This window comes from Vidua chalybeata, chromosome Z (assembly GCF_026979565.1).
Source record: "Vidua chalybeata isolate OUT-0048 chromosome Z, bVidCha1 merged haplotype, whole genome shotgun sequence".
In the NCBI taxonomy this organism is placed as follows: domain Eukaryota; kingdom Metazoa; phylum Chordata; class Aves; order Passeriformes; family Viduidae; genus Vidua; species Vidua chalybeata.
In genome coordinates, this window is record NC_071570.1 from 2,339,335 (window position 1) to 2,356,197 (window position 16,863).

Sequence of the window (16,863 nt, forward strand, 5' to 3'; positions counted from 1 at the left end):
GCCCAGAAAAACATCCCACACATATATCTCACCTTCTTGCTCTTCCTCCACTTCTCAGCTGTTGTTTATTTTCTGCTGAGGCAAAATTAATATTAAAATGGAAAATAATTAAGGATATAAAAGAGGGCAATTTAAACCTTTTTTTTTTCCCTTTAAAATATTTTTAAACACACAATAATGACCTTGGAAATAATAATAATGCATAAACAGGAACAGCATGAGTATAAGCACTGCAAGCTTGCAAAAACTTACGGAAAACAAACTGGTGTCGGTGAGAGTGCTTTTCCTTCAAGCTTTTTACATTTTAGCTCATTCAGTCTTTGGTTTCTCTGCTTACATTTTAAAACCAGTATCATGTTCACAGTAAAACGGACACCACCAGAAATTAGATTAAGTGCAATAATTTAATATATCACACAGAATGCTTATTTAATGCTAATAATTTTTTCATTGCTGAATTGGGAAATATGAATTTGCCTTACTCCTCTGAAGAGGAATCAAGTTCAACATAACAAGACAGAATAAATGTCACATTGCAATAGTGGTTATCAAACTATATTATCTTTTGCATTTATATAATTTTAAACAATTTCTGTCAAATGAGAGCTTTTTTTTTTTTTTTTCCCACAAAATGTCAAACTCACAAAGCCCAGATGTGCACTCATACAGTCAAAGAGTTTGTATTGCTACCAGCATGCCCCTGGCTGCTCCGAAACACCTCTCCTTTCAGTGTTCTCTTTACAATGCTCTTCCCCTCATGATTCTCACACACTTGCATAAAATAATCCTTCCCAAACAGCTCTTTCCCTGAAGGAGCTTGGCAACATGGTGTGTTTAAGGGCAGCAGAGCCCATGGAGCAACCTGTAATCTTGTGGGTATATCTACAACACCTCCAACTGGAATTCAGCATGGAAATGACCAAGCCTTTACTGTAGGACTTGCCAAGAGTGCTGCAAAGAATTCAGTAGGAAGGAGCACCACACCAAGGATTTTATTTAGATCTCCAGGTCTGGCAACAGGCACAATTTAGGGCATGGTGAAAACTATGTGCAGTGCAGGAGAAGAGGCTGCTTATGCTTTAGGGAAAAAGGATGATGCCTCCCTGCCAGCATGGTCACAAATCTGGTCTTAGGTAATAGCAGTCTGCTCCATGCCCAAGAAGCTTTACTGACCAAAAAATGCATAATGAGAGCTTTTAAGTGTCCAAGAGTGGCTTTTTGGGAATTCTTTTTTACTTAGTCTTGCCTACTGCTCTGTTTGACTACGATGTGAAAAAAATGCTTTATAATATATTATCACTCTTGCCTCATAACAAATCTTTTTTGTTTTGCCCTGCAGGGCTTTTCTTCTTCTTTGTAACACCACCAATCCATAGGTATTAGATGTACATGCCTTTTTCAAGCAAATAATTACTGAACTCTTTAAGCTGGAAAACACCTCTAAGACCATCCTGTCCAATCACTCCCCCACCCCTGCAGAGGCCAACACTGATCCACATCCCTGAGTGCCACATCCACATGTGTTTTGGACCCTTCCAGGGATATTGCTCCACCACTTCCTTGAGCAGCCTGTGCCAGGGTTTGACAACCCTCCCCACAAAGAAATTTTTCCTAATGTGTAATCCAAACCTAGATCCTTCAAGCTCTTCATCTCTTATGCTCACACAGTTTTTCTTACGGCTTCTCCAAGTTACATTTTGTGAAGAAAATGGATAAATATATCTTTGCCATAATGCTTTGTGCTTAGCTGACATCTTCCAATAACAAAGCAGATTTCAAAAGACAGAAAAATGCCACCTTCTAGTTCCTTTATATAAGGAAAGAAAGAAAAACAGAAGGGTTCAATTCTGGTGCCTTGTGTGCTAGAACTTCAGATCTGTAACTGTAAGGGTTGGAACATTAAATGCTGACATACATGACAAAGATTGTGAGCATAACAGGGAAATACACATTTTAGACTTTGGAAACAAAAGCTTTCTTTTTGGAACAGAGCCACATACCAATGTCCAGGACTTTTTTGGTAATTTTAGGATATTTTTGAAATTTTACAAAATAGTAGCTTTCATATTCCATCAAAATTGTCTCAAGATCAATGTTGTCACAAACTTCAAAGCCACGTAAACCTAATTTTGTCTCTTGTTCCAAAGCATTTGCAGCATCAACATATCTGGCAATTTAAAAACAAAACAAACAAAGATCAAAAAACTGACAGTCATAATCTTACTCTGATTTCTGAGAGAAGGAGCAAACAATGGCACTAGTAAGCATATAGTATCTTTAACCTGTCCAAAGTCCTATTTTTATAGAAGTATAAAATCTACTTTAATAAGCTTTGTTAGTTGATCTAAAGTATTTTTAAATTATACAGGGAATTTTTGTTTCAGAAACTGAAACAATTTAGCAAAGCAAACTGCGAGGATACCTCATGGTAGTTTACCACTTTCCCACATCAACCCAAAGGCCCACACTGTCCACTCAGCCAACAGAGGGACAGAAAGATGCAGTACAGCAGGTCAGATACACACAACCCCACAAGGGTAGAGCACTATTATTTAAAAAACATACCCTTCCTCCATTAAATAATGCAAAATTAGAATGAGGAGATTTTTCCGACGAGCTTCTGTTCGCATCTCCTCCTGTGAATTAAGACAGAACTCTAGATCAAATGTAATATTCTCTTTATTGCTGTTAACAACATCTAAATGTAGCCTCTGGAAACAAACAAATTAACACAACAGCATGTAAGAACTGTAAAACAACTCACTGTTAATAAACACAAGGAAAGTGGTTTTCAATCTAATTTTTCTTACACATTATCAGGGCTAGTGGATGGGTAGAAACGTTTTCCTAGAGAAGAGAAAATTACTTTAGGGTTGGACAAATAACTTACTTCCCTTACTATGGTTATGGCTCCCAACATGACCAGACTGCTGTGAATTTCAGGGCAGGACTCTTGCAGACCTCAATGCTTCAGGGACTGTGCAAGGAAACCTTGTGCTCCATCCTCGCTGTGTCCTTCCCTTGCAACCAGAAACCTGTTCTCTGAGTGCCTGGAGAAGGGGGGCTGGTGAGCAGGTCTGGGATCTGCATGACTCTGCTACAAAGACCAGCTGTAACACCTGCTGACACCTCCCATTTCATAGGCCTCGATGTTTAAACACAACAAATGAAACACAGACACTGGAAGAATTAGTGAATTGGGGTAACACAAAACTTGCACGATTTTCACACAGGACTGACCAAAATCAGGATGCAACATAAAGAAATTCCACATGGAGTCAGTCCCATGGATGCCTTGGCACAGACTGGAGAACACAAAGTCATTTACATATGGTTCGACAATAAAAACAAGGCAGCATAAAACATCCAAACATCCTTTTCTTGATTCAGTGAAGCTTCATCTGAGAGAGTATCAGATGCAATATCAAGTAGAAGAAAAAGCACTATGGAAACAGAATCATGCAATATGATGGAATAAAGCCTTACTCTGATGGAACATGCCATATATGCTCACTGTCTGCAGAAAACTTCTGGGATTTTTGGGTCATAACAGAAGGTGCTACAATGAAAGCTGTAGAAATCAGCACATTGCCTTTGGTTTGCCTCACTGGGACTTGAAACTGTGACCACAGGGAAAGTAGGTATGGCCAAACACACATTTGAGTAAATTAATGACTTCCCTTCCCTTTTAGGTTGGGAGGCATTGGGAGTTGGACATGATCCTCATGTATCCCCTCCAACTTGAGGTATTTTGTCTTTCCTATGATTGTGTGATTACTTGTGAGGACCCAGTGTGAACAGGAAGGAGTGTCACTTAATGGATGGGGGAAAGAGCAACAATTTCTGTTGATTGCACAGCACACACACACACCCCTGATTGCACTGCACAGTAAAGCTACACAGGCTCCTGCTTCCATCCCCAGTTTCCCTCCCTTCTATCCCAACCAAGCAGCATCCTCATCCACCCCCAAGGAAAAGCCCAGCCCAAGTGTCATCTGCTGCCTGCAGATGTCAAATGCAGATTTCTGTCCTCCTCATACTGCAGACAGAGCCTCACCATCTGTACCAAGGACTTGGGCTGCTCTCTGCCTGTGCCGGCACACAAAGATGCCAAGGAACTACTACTGACCAAGGCTGATGTTTTTAACCCCCAAAAATGTGCAAAATAAATATACATACATAAAGACCATTACTCTAGTCTTTCTGGTCTCTTGGGAGACAGAGCAACAATAGCAGACTTCTGATAGTAGAGAATCATTTATTCCAAAAATCAAAGGTGCTTTTTGTGTGATGCAAAACCAATTTACCTCTTTACACACCATTCCTTTGCTAGGTTAGACCTCCCTCTGCTCTGTACACAGCACTGGGTATCACATGGCATTTCACAGCTAATTTCAACACTTGAGATAGCATCATCAGCTACTGTTTTATTTTAAAATAAAATCTGCCAGCCTGTGAAATGTACTGGGTAGAACTGGGAAAGAGTATCCCAGTCCAGCAGGTATTTCCTAGGATGTTTGCTTCAGTCGTGGGGCCATCTAGTGTCACGACTAAGGAAGAGCTGGGGTTTGCTTTTAACATTTCCTGCAAAGTCAAAATTGGCATTTCACATATTGCAAATAAGATTCGTAGAATGCTCATTCTGGTTTTCTAGAAGGAGGGCTAAAACTGGCTAGGGAAAAAGGAAAAAATCATAACCCCTTTCTACCTTTACTACCTTCGATATCCTCTTGAGAAAGCATTTCCAAAAGGAAGTTACAATACCACTACAGTGGCGGTACAAAGATAATTTTTCTGAACCATTTTGGAGAGAAAGGAGTGCTGTGTAAATGTTTTCTAGATTGGTAACTATTGAATGAAGCAGACTGGATCCTGGGAGGTGCTGCAACAAGAAGAGAAATAGTTCTGAGAATGCCATGAGCAAAGAGAGAGCTCACACACTCTGAGACGAAAGGGTCTTTTCCTTATTAATATTTGATATGCTGGTGCTTGGAAAACAGATTTTGAATTGTTGTCTTTTTCCCATTTCTCCTGGATGACCTGAAACACATCTGGAGATGCAAGAAGGTAGCTGGAGTCATCAGTTGCTGAGAATCCCACCTGTACATCCTTTGAAATGCAACTGCTCCTGAAGGTTTATGTTGAGAAAGATTAACTGTTGTGTTTGCTTATGTATCAAAGAGCAAGGTTACAGCTACCTCTGAATATTTAAAATACAGTATGCAAACAGAGTGGCTGCCACAGAAGACAAACACCTCAAGTGTTTCATGTAATAAACACGGATATTCTGACAAGAGAGGAATTGCCTCTGCTTGATGGACTGACAGGGTTCATGATCCATGGTTGGAACCTTCCTCGAAAAGAGTTTGTGTTCTAGCATGTCATCTGCTGCTGTTCATCCCCTTTTGTTACTTCTTCTATCCCTAAAGCATTTTAAGTTCTAGCATAAATAGTGATATAGTGATTGGCAGCAGCTCAAATAATTTAAGTACAGACTTGCTCTGGGGGTAGGATAACAATGTGTCTATGTGTGAGCCACCTACTTCAACCTTGACATAGCAATGTTCTTCTGGTTGTGCTGACCAAACAGAAGGAAAAATGAACCTTTACATCCCAAAAGAGCCCTATCTAAAAATGAGAAGAGAGTTTAGAGGTTAATTCTTTCTTTAAAGAATTTCTTTGTTAAGAAGAATGCAAGCAGCAATGGCTGATTTTGAGAAGTCAGACGTGTCCAAACAAATTTAACTAATATGTTAATTAGTTAATCAACTGACAATGACTTGTATTAGGTTGGACCTGAAAAACAGAACCAAGGTATCTCTGGTAGCTCACTTCTGTGAGTGTTCTATAAATCAAAGAAAAATCAAGGATCTTTCAGCATGCAACTGTTACCAAGTCACGAATCTGGTGAACCAGTGGCGTAGGGATCATTGCCTGACCAGTCCCACCAATCTCTTTCCTGCATTTCACCATTATTTTAGCTATTATTTCAGCAGATTATTATTTCACTGTTATTTTAGCGCACACTCTTGGCACGAGGCAGATGAGCCTCTGTCTGTGTCAGTGCCACCAGCAGCTTTATCTGTCCCCTTAAAAGAGTTCTGTGCCCACCCTGGTCTGCTGTCCTGAGCTCCAGTTCGTCCTCTAGGACTGACCCACTGCACTTATGTCCAAAAAAAAGCTGCCTGCCACAGTCCAGGCAGATACTAACACAGCCCAGGGCTTCTGCTGTGCTTAGAGAAGAAATGACAAATCTTACACAGCATGAAAAAAACAGGAGTACTTACAAGTGCAAAGTTACTTAAAATTCAGTTTAGCTTTATAGTGATCTAGCCTTCCTGTTTAATTAGTATTTAGAATTGCATGTTGTTTATAGCCACTGGTATTTCAATAGATGTTTAAATGTTTAAAGTTTAATAAGCTTCCATTCTTAAAAGAACAGAAAAACATATGTAATTAAATTTTCAATTACTATAGGGGATTTTGGGGTCCATGAAATTAATAAAACCTTAAGGCACTTAAATGTGATCTTGTTTTAAAAACTAAATAGTTGAGCATTTAGCTAATTAGCTTCAACACTCATAGAGTTATTTTCTTTATTTCTAGCTTAACAAAAGTGTGGCACATATTCCTTTCTTTGAGTCATTTTGAATTAAACTCTATTAGAGTCCTGCATCTTTAGGTGCAATTGTTTGTTTAGTCATTTCCACACCTTTCACTAAAATGCATTTACACTCTAAATCAACCAAGTCTCTTGTGCAATTTCCCGAAATTAATGGACCTACTAAAACATTAATTTAACTCAGTAACATTTCATTATCATCTGACCCTATATATTCCGCATGAATTTTGCATGTTTGTTGAGATGAAAAATAAAGAGCTACAGGAGTAAGTCATCATCTGGGGAGCTTGGGAACAAGAACTGTCCTACTTTAGTGTATGCACTCTGAGGGCATCCAGCTGGAGCAGTCAGGATGTGTTCAGAAAGATCTCTGATTAGGAATTCGGACAAGGGGCAGCCAGGTGGCTGTGCAACCACACAGGGAAAGCACTAATCCTAATACACATACAGAGCCTCTTCCCTCTTTGTCTTTGGGATGCCAGGATGCTGACAAGCATGGAGTTCCCCAAAATCAAGCTGTCACCGTGTGCCAGGACAGAGAGACTTGATGGGCTCATCTAGTTTTCCTCCTCCCTCCCTCCACCACCCTGTATTCCCACAGCTTTCCATTCCACATAGCCCTTTGGATATTTGCACCCTTGACAGGCTTTTCAGAAGGCTGAATGTTCAGTTCTTGCCCGGCTTGCTGACCGTACTTTTTGAGAAACACAAGCAGAGAATGGAACTGGTGAGCTTTAAACAATGTATAACTTGGCTGCCATTGAATAGAATTTCCCAGGACAAAGACAGGGCGCTTTGCCCTCCTCTCTCCTCCAAATAATACAAGGCTGCTGCAAGCAATAGAGTTGCCAAAGTTTTTCAAGGATTACAATGAGTTTTCATAATTAAAGACATACAGCAAGCTCACCATAGAACTTATGACAGGGAACAAGAAGGAAAAAATCCGCTTGGCAGCTTCAGGTGGTTCTTCAAGTCACTAATTAAAAAAAGAGGCTCTGAACTTCTGCTCCTCTGTGAAACACAAATGACTCCCCTCATCTCTAAATATACTCAAAATATAGACTGTTATCTTCAAAAGGCTATGGAGAAGCCAGTTTACCAAAAGCACATCAAACCAAATCCTGTGGCACAGCTGACAGAGCTCTCGAGCTCCAGTTCTCAGTCCCACAAACGTTCCTGCATTTAGTATCCAGCACCATCTTTGGGACAAAGCCCATGCAAATCCCCACTGGTGAAGTTAAAAATCAGGTCTCCTTTTCTCCTCTCCTCCTGCATATTGGTGCTGTTTCAACACCACACCTTCAGGCTCCAATCGCAGTAGTTCAGATCTGAACTCAGTTTAGGGCTCAGAAGGAGACCGTGCTAGAAGATCCTATTCCTAGGTAAATATATCTATCCTATTAACACTTCCTAAGGAGAGGAAATTGAGGGGCAGGCAACAATCTCTTCTCTCTGGTGATCAGTGACAGCACCCAAGGCAATTTCATGGAACTGTGTCAGGGGAGTTTTAGGCTGGATAGCAGGAAAAGGTTCTTCCCCCCAGAGGGTGGTCAGGCACTCAAGGAGTTGTCCAAGGCCACCAGAGCTCCAGGAGTGTTTTGACAATGCTCTCAAGAGCATGGTGTGAGTTTTGGGGCTGTGCTCTGCAAGGCCAAGAGTAAGAACATGGTGATCCTTGTGGGTACCTTCCAGCCCAGAACATTCTATGATTCTACAAGAGGTTGATGTAACACCTAAAGCTCAGTCTCAGGTCTCCTCCCAAACACCTCTTTTGTGAAGAATCCTATACTTTTCACTCTCAAGTAACAAGAGGGATTGGTGTATGCATGCAAAGCACCCAACAGCCTTATGGGAAGGCTTTTATCATCCCTGCAGCCTCTCGCCCTCTGGTGTAATTTAACCAGCAGATGGAAGCAGAAGAACAGGTTATGAAATGCAGCAAAATCTTGCTGTTTCTCTGCTTTCTAGAGCAAGAACCAAAGAATCATTGAATTACGGGATGATTTGGGTTGGAAGTGACCTGAAGACCTTCCAGTTCCAAGCCCTGCCATGATCAGGGTCACCTTCCACTATCCCAGGTTGCTCCAAGCCCCGTCCAACCCGACCAATGCAGCCGTGACTTTCTGAAACAAGAACGAGTGGAGGAAGGAATACGGACTGTCTCCTTTGGCCGTGCCTACTGCTCCAGAACTATGCAGAGAGGGGCTGTGAGGGATCCACGCCCGCCCCTGCCCACCATGCCCAGCCCCGTCCCCGCCGCCATGACAACGCCAACCCCCGCGCATGCGCAGAGCGCCCCGCTCCCCGTTGACAAGGCAACCGCGACGCGCAGCCGCGCGCCCCGCCGGTGCTCACCGCTTCCCTCGCCTGGTGGGTGGTTCTCAGCGCCTGGCAGGCGAGCTCCATGGTGGCAAGGGGTGCCGCCGGGAATGTTACCGGGAGCGCCGCCCGGAATAACGCGCCGAGCGACCGGACCCGCACCCCCGCCGACCCCCGAGGGGCGACAGGCGCGCCCCGCCTCACCCGTGTAGCCAATCAGAACGTCGGAAGGTGAAAGATTGACTGAAGATCTACCCAATCACGAGCACAGGAGTGTGGGTGGAGGGCGGCGCTGGCCAATGGGCGCCGGGCTCGCCTGGGTGGGGCGGGGCGGTTGGGCGGGGAGCTCGGGCTGAGGGGATGGAGCGGTCCGGCCCCGAAAGAGTCCAAAACGACCTAAAACCAACCCAAAACAAGCCAAACCCGACCCAAAACAAGCCAAACCAACCTTAACCAAGCCAAATCAACCCAAAATATGCCAATCCAAGCCAAACCAAGCCCAAACAAGCCAAACCAACCCAAACCATGCCAATCCAACCAAACCCCACCCCAAACCAGCCAAATCAAGCCAAAACAACCCATGAATGAGTGCAGCCCAGCTCACGCCATTGTTAAACTTGCCCTGCTCACCCACAGACTGAGTTGTGCCTGAGAAGCAGCAGGGTGCAGTCTGCCTTTCACGTCAAGGATGCGCCAGTGGGCATAAAAATGGGGACCAGCGCGCTGAGGGAGCACAGGGCTGTGAGAAGCGCTCTCTTCGGAGCACAACTCGGCTGCCTGGTTGCTGCAGCCTCCTGGAGTTCAGGGTGTGAATTATTTGAGAGGTAAATTGTGCCTATTGGGTGTGGTCCAGCTTCAGGAGAAGAACCTATGATCGGGTAAGACGAAGCCTAAAGGCTTCAGCATCAGGATCTCTACCAAAACTCCTCTTCCGTGAGGAATGCTGTTATGCTTTTCTCGCACAGTGGGAAGAGGAATTGATGGACACATGGACAGCTTTGTGGGAAGGGCTTTTGTTATGCCTGTTCCCAAACCCAACAGCTGCTCAGTTCTCGGACAGGGTAATGACCAGGTTCTCACATCATGCAATACAACCTGGTCTAATGGAAGGTGCCCCTGACCATGGCAGGGGGATGGAGCTGGATGAGTTTTAAGGTCCTTTCGAACCCAAAACATTCTGGGATTCTATACCACGCTTGCTTAGCATCTCATCCTCAAAAACATGTTTTTTCCAGACATCCAGATCTTCTTCCAAAAACACTCCTCAGTATAAGCGTGTAAGAGCCCGTCTGAAGCCCCTCATTCTCCATTCTGCCTTCCGATTGCCACGAGAAAGAATCCCTTCCTCCACTGCAGTTCCGGCTTAGAACAGGACACAGTGCAGGTGCAACCACTGAACCGTCACGCTGGCTGTTCCGAACAAGGCCTGGCAAGAACTTGGCAAGGAGTTGGCAAGGACTTGGCAAAGACCTGACATGGACCCAGCACGGGACAGCCTGATGCGCGGCCTGCTTCTAATCTCCGTCCTTAAGCCAAATGAACTTTTGGGGTGACTCCCGTGGTCCTTCATTGAAGACCCCTCATCTGCCTCGTTACCACTGTGACAAACAAAGAATGAGAACCCTCCTCCCAAGGACTGAGACCCCTGCTATAGGGAGGAGGGGAAATTGGTGGTCTGACCACAAATGACATGACCTGTTTCCCTTCAGTGATTCAAATGGACTTATTCTTCATTGTATTCGTCTTGCTTTGGTGGTTTCTGTGGACTCACCTGTTCCCTCAGGGCGATTACAATGGACTTTCATTGTTACACTTGTTCCCCCCTCTTTCCTCTGTGGACTATAATTGGACCCCCGAGTCGACCAGAACTTCGAAGACTTCCCCGACACGACAGACGGATCCCCATCGTCCGGACCACTGAGGATCTCGCCTGTGTTGGTAGCTATTCCCATACCCCTCTTCTCTCTCTCTCTCTCCTTTTATCTCCTTTCTGATCCCCACTATTGCATTTACTGTTTTGGCCCCTAATAAAGGTGCATTTGTTGTGATTAACTGATAGTCCCTTGTTGTTTGCCTTGGTTGCACTTTTGGGATCGGTGAAAAGAACCATCACGACACCCCGCAATAAGCGGATCGTGACATTAAAATTGGCGTCACGGACAGGATTTCTGTCTAGACAGAAGGGTTGCAGCTGAAAAGGCACCCACACTGTCTTTGGAAATTCATAAAAGATTCCTTAGTGCAAAAGGCGGGACACTTGTTTTGTTGTTGTTGTGTATCTGGTCTGGGAAGGAAGGGACAACTTGAAGAAACTAAGCAGAGCCTCCCAGGCAGATTATTGTCCTTTCACCCACCCAGGGAAGCGAAGGGCGACACAGCGAAGGCTGTGTAATTTTGTGGAACTTAAGTTGTACCTCCCTGTCGTGGTTTTGGTCCCTTCACAAAATGAGTGACAATCTTAGCGTTGAAATTAAAGCTGAATTTTATGCACTACTAGCCAAACACAATGCCAAACCTTCTACGGAAGGAGAAAAATGGGCACAGAGTAATTGGTTTAACTTAGAAAATGTTATTGATAGAGTGTGTTCATTACAACATGAAACAAAATTCAAACTGGGCAAAAATAAAACTATCTTATGCTCAGTTTTGGGAGCTTGTCTTATGGCAGCTATAGAAAATCGCTTCGAGCGAAGAAGTGAGGAACATGCTATAATAGACTCCCTTCAAAATCTAGTTGAAATTTTGCAAAAACAGTTATATGAAGCAAAAAATGTGATCTATGCATTGCGAGCTGCCTTAGCAGAGGAACATATTAACAAATCACATAATGCTGATTCCTCTACAGAGCTTGAGGAGAAGGAAACTCCTCACATTAAACAAATCTATCCTCATAAAGAACTTGAAGCAGCAAGTAATTGTGGGGAACGTTGCTGCCATCACTTGAGACCCTTGACTAAAACTATCTCAGTGTATAGCTATCTCAGTGATGATGATCTCGAACCTCACATCACAACCAAACACATACCATCACAACTAAACACTGCCACTGAGCTAGCTAAGCTTAAAAGGGAATATGGACACCCTCCACATGAATCAGAAACAGAATATGTTTTCCGGGTGTCCCTCACTGGTGGTGATCAAATTAAATTAACTGAACAGGAAGCCAGTGGGTACTGGGGACATGGTGTCTTCTTAACAACAGGAGATAAACGTGACACATGGTCCCTGACACAGCATGCAGCTTTTTGGGCCAGGGGAACAAGCCCCTTGGAAAGGGGAGATCCCATAGCTATAATCAGTACCCCCGATCAACTCTTGGAAAATGTGCACAAAGCTGCTTGCCTGCAAATGACTCACAAAAAGAAATTAATTCCTGACTTTGAATCCCTGATGCAATTACCTGTGAAACCCAAGATAATGACCCCTTTAATTTGTGGGCTTCCAGAATCACTCAAACCTACAGCAATTCTCCTTCAAAAAACTATAGCAGCTGTATCTCCTGTAGAAAGACCAGATAGATTTCCTAGTAAGCAGAAGGACCCATTTGTTCCCCTTTATGACTTGTTGAGAAAAGGGGTGAAATGGGATTGGAGTCTTTCTCAGGAGTCAGCATTGCAATTGCTGATTTTTGAAGCAACAGCTCATCAAGCAGTGACCCCTATCCATCCTACAGATCCTTTCCAGGTGGAATGGGGATTTGCCTCCTCAGGGCTGTCAGTACACATATGGCAGCGGGGGCCTGAGGGTCCGACAAGACCTGTTGGTTTTTACTCCTGTGGTTCCAAAGATGTTGAGAAAAGATACACTACCCGGGAAAAAGGATTGTTTATGGTTATCTTAGCTTTCATAGAAGTAGAAAAAATTGCACAAAAACAACCAATTGTATTGAGAGGCCCCTTCAAGGTTATTAAGACAGCCACTAGTGGGACTCCCCCTCCTGATGGGGTGGCCCAGAGGGCCTCAGTGAGAAAGTGGTATGCTCAGGTTGAACATTACTGTAACTTCTTCTCAATGACAGAAAGACCTGTAAAAACTTCAGCAATCCAAGAAACTGAGAGCTTGGACAAACCTGCCTCTGTAATCAAAGTAACCCCTCCTTTCTGCCCCAAACAATCAGCAAACTCTTGGTTTACTGATGCTTCTGCTAAAGGGAAAGGAAAAGTATGGAAATATAGGGCAGAAGCCCTCCACTTTTCCTCTGGTGAGCAAATGATTACAGAGGGAGAAGGTAGTACACACAGTGGGGAGCTGATAGCTGTCTGGAGTATTTTTCAACGAGAAGCACAGAATTCCTCTTTGGTCTGCATCTACACTGACTCCTATGCTCTGTACCAAATGATCCTAATAATCCAGCTCATTACCCTGGCCAACCTGTTCTGGTGGACCTCTCTTACTATAGGACTAGTAGCACTTGTGCTAAAACCCCTTCTAAATAAATATGCATGGGAAGCCTCTGGTGCTCTAGGGAAAGAGCATTGGACAAATACATGCTGGATAATTCCATCATTCTAACTTTTCTGCCTCTCGGCGGCAGAATTCTGTTGTGTTTACTTTTTCAGAAGAACTCCGAGGGACATGAAGACCACCTAATCCATGATAAAACTGGTAATACTTTTCTGCATCCTACCACAACCCCATGGCCAGAAACCAGCTGAGTGACCATGGTCTGAAATAATTGTGGTAGCATGCAGAAAAAGTGAAAGGATCTCTTTAAGCACAAAAAGGTTTGTATGCACCCAAGCATACAGGATTGTTGGCACAATTTTACACTAACACAGACTGCAGAAGTGGTTTGCTTATGGGGAAAAAACACCAAAGGGCTTTCTTTTAAGTTTATAATAAATGCTGTAGCCCAATCTACTATGGGTTATACCACCACCACTACCACCACTCGAGCCCAGCCACCAGTTATGCTTACCCCGAAAATTTTTGAACCGGGTGCAAAGAGACATAACTGGTGTCATGGGAACGGGACTGGGAATCCTACTGACTTTGAAAGAGATTTCCAATCCTGGTGGAATTTAGTGAATTTTACCTATGACCCTAACACAAACACAGCCAGAGCATTTGTGTTGACCATAAGAAATGCCTCGGTGCATTTGATATTCCCTATCATTGCACTAGGATTAAATCATGACGGAGCCATTTTCTATCCCTCTGAACATAGAGAATGGGCCCGTCAAATTAATGACAAATGGCAAACTGTCAATTTAGAGTCCTGTACTATCCGAGAACAACTAGGGTTTATCTGTGAAGGTAATGCAATTATAGCTCAAGATATCTGTTTAGACACAGAACAAAATATCTGTCATTTTGACATCCACCCTAACGAGACTTCTGAAACAGTCCTTGTATATACAGGCAATGGGTGTGCCTGCTTCAGAACTGCTTGTGATACTGTGTTTATAGAAAGTACAGTAGTAGATACTAAAAATCATTCAAATTTTTGTGCTTGCAACTTTACTAAAATTGCAGGATGTGATTTTTCTTTTGTAGCTCCAGTTACTTCAAATGAACTTTTAGAATCCAATCTCACGTTGATTCACAAGCTATTGCCTACTCCCATTGGGATGAACCTCACTCTGGTAAAGCAATTATTACTTCATCAAGATCTAATAGAGATCCTAGGAAAAATCAAGGGGAATGGACAGAAAACTCTGGTAACTGTTCATCATGATGTGCAAGAAATACATCGTGTTGTAGAAAGGGTGAAAAGTGATGCCGAGCACAAGTGGTGGGATACCCTTTTCGGGTGGTCACCCACCGCCACCGGTGTCCTGAACAAATTGTGTCATCCCATTGTTGTTCTTTTGATTTTAGTTATGATTGGTTTTGTTTTATCAGTAATCTTGCTTATTGTAAATTGGAGAATGATGAAACGATTAACAAAATTAACATTTATAATTAATGCACACCACTTGGCCGACATCCTTTACACTATAGATGTTCCCAAAACTGTAGACACAAGAAGATTATAAGCTTAGAAGATATGTTTTAATCATTGTTTTAATTATTTTTTTTGTTTATTGATTATAAAATTGTACTCAGTAATATTGATTATACTAGGTTTATTACTTTATTGTTTAATATTGATTATACTGGTTTATTATTTGATCAATCTATTGTTTAATTGATGAATATTGATTATTATCTGAACAATTTATTGTTCAACTATTATTGATTTAATTAATACTAATTGTATTTTGCTTATTGTTTAATTGTGATTGTTTTAGTTTTCCTGTTTTCTCTTTCTTTCCCTTTTCCTCTTCTCTTTTCCCTGGGACATGCTGCCAACACTTGACGAGTCCTGAAGACTCCACAACGACCCCATGAAATCCTACTGATGAAGATCTTTCGAGGGCAATCGTCAGTCACGGGGTGGTGTAAGAGCCCGTCTGAAGCCCCTCATTCTCCATTCTGCCTTCCGATTGCCACGAGAAAGAATCCCTTCCTCCACTGCAGTTCCGGCTTAGAACAGGACACAGTGCAGGTGCAACCACTGAACCGTCACGCTGGCTGTTCCGAACAAGGCCTGGCAAGAACTTGGCAAGGAGTTGGCAAGGACTTGGCAAAGACCTGACATGGACCCAGCACGGGACAGCCTGATGCGCGGCCTGCTTCTAATCTCCGTCCTTAAGCCAAATGAACTTTTGGGGTGACTCCCGTGGTCCTTCATTGAAGACCCCTCATCTGCCTCGTTACCACTGTGACAAACAAAGAATGAGAACCCTCCTCCCAAGGACTGAGACCCCTGCTATAGGGAGGAGGGGAAATTGGTGGTCTGACCACAAATGACATGACCTGTTTCCCTTCAGTGATTCAAATGGACTTATTCTTCATTGTATTCGTCTTGCTTTGGTGGTTTCTGTGGACTCACCTGTTCCCTCAGGGCGATTACAATGGACTTTCATTGTTACACTTGTTCCCCCCTCTTTCCTCTGTGGACTATAATTGGACCCCCGAGTCGACCAGAACTTCGAAGACTTCCCCGACACGACAGACGGATCCCCATCGTCCGGACCACTGAGGATCTCGCCTGTGTTGGTAGCTATTCCCATACCCCTCTTCTCTCTCTCTCTCTCCTTTTATCTCCTTTCTGATCCCCACTATTGCATTTACTGTTTTGGCCCCTAATAAAGGTGCATTTGTTGTGATTAACTGATAGTCCCTTGTTGTTTGCCTTGGTTGCACTTTTGGGATCGGTGAAAAGAACCATCACGACACCCCGCAATAAGCGGATCGTGACAAAGCGTCAAGCGTCAATACCCTCTTATGGCTTTGTCCTTTTGGTGTCACTCTGCTCCCACTCTGGAATGTTTCCCCAGCCCTTTTCTAAAACGTTCCCAATCTGGTACATGCCAACACAGGCTTCAGTGTGTGTTCACAGCTCAGGTAGCTGTGCTGCAAATGTTTATACAACGGATGCAATTTAATACACGTTTTTATTACGTTTTATTACATTTTACTCCCATAAACCGTGGAGTTTTTTCAAAGTAGATCAGATTAATGTTTTTCTAACTAACTTAGGTCCCCTCCTATTAGAATGTGTGTTTAATTTTGTGGCCTTAATGTGGTAGTAGAGTGGTAATGCATTTGGTTTTCTATTACTGTGGGCTTCTTTTTTTTTTTTTTTTATGGCTCTGAAAGAGAAATTCCTGTAATTTAAGTTAGAATTCAAGCCATCCCAAGTTCATCACTGTTGGGAGAATAGCCTGGGTTCAGGGCTGTGCTTGACTGGAGAGTTTTCCACCATTACTGTTAAAGGGGAAATGCTACCTTAATATGTGGTTTCCTATAGTTTTGATGGATAAAGTGACTCTTCAAATCCTTTGAACAAAAATTGAGGATAATTTTCACAAAAACTGTCCATAGAAGCAAATGCTCACCCACAGTCAGGGAGGCTGTGTACAAGACTCTGAAAT

The 16,863-nt window shown here is 43.1% G+C and overlaps 2 protein-coding genes across 11 annotated transcripts in view; one reads left to right on the forward strand and one right to left on the reverse strand.

Annotated features, from left to right (window-relative positions):
- The window catches only part of KATNAL2 (katanin catalytic subunit A1 like 2), a 28,488-nt gene extending 19,367 nt beyond the window's left edge, over nucleotides 1-9,121 (reverse strand). Inside the window, exons 1-4 of one of the 4 annotated variants that reach the window (XM_053932135.1) lie at nucleotides 8,978-9,121; nucleotides 2,566-2,636; nucleotides 2,001-2,167; nucleotides 33-72 (exon numbers count right to left, since the gene is read on the reverse strand). In XM_053932135.1, coding sequence (XP_053788110.1) covers nucleotides 33-72; nucleotides 2,001-2,167; nucleotides 2,566-2,636; nucleotides 8,978-9,028 — 329 coding nt within the window. In that variant the 5' untranslated portion in view covers nucleotides 9,029-9,121. Of the gene's footprint in view, nucleotides 1-32; nucleotides 76-2,000; nucleotides 2,168-2,565; nucleotides 2,637-2,764; nucleotides 2,848-8,977 lie in introns of those variants that run through there. The other 3 variants (XM_053932134.1, XM_053932136.1, XM_053932137.1) reach the window with 3 other exon arrangements.
- PIAS2 (protein inhibitor of activated STAT 2) overlaps nucleotides 9,084-16,863 on the forward strand; it is a 41,920-nt gene continuing 34,140 nt past the window's right edge. For 6 of the 7 annotated variants that reach the window (XR_008428632.1, XR_008428633.1, XR_008428631.1 and 3 more), the window contains exon 1: nucleotides 9,084-9,172. The gene's annotated coding sequence lies outside the window, so the exon portion shown is untranslated. Of the gene's footprint in view, nucleotides 9,173-9,339; nucleotides 9,766-16,863 lie in introns of those variants that run through there. The other variant, XM_053932127.1, reaches the window with a different exon arrangement.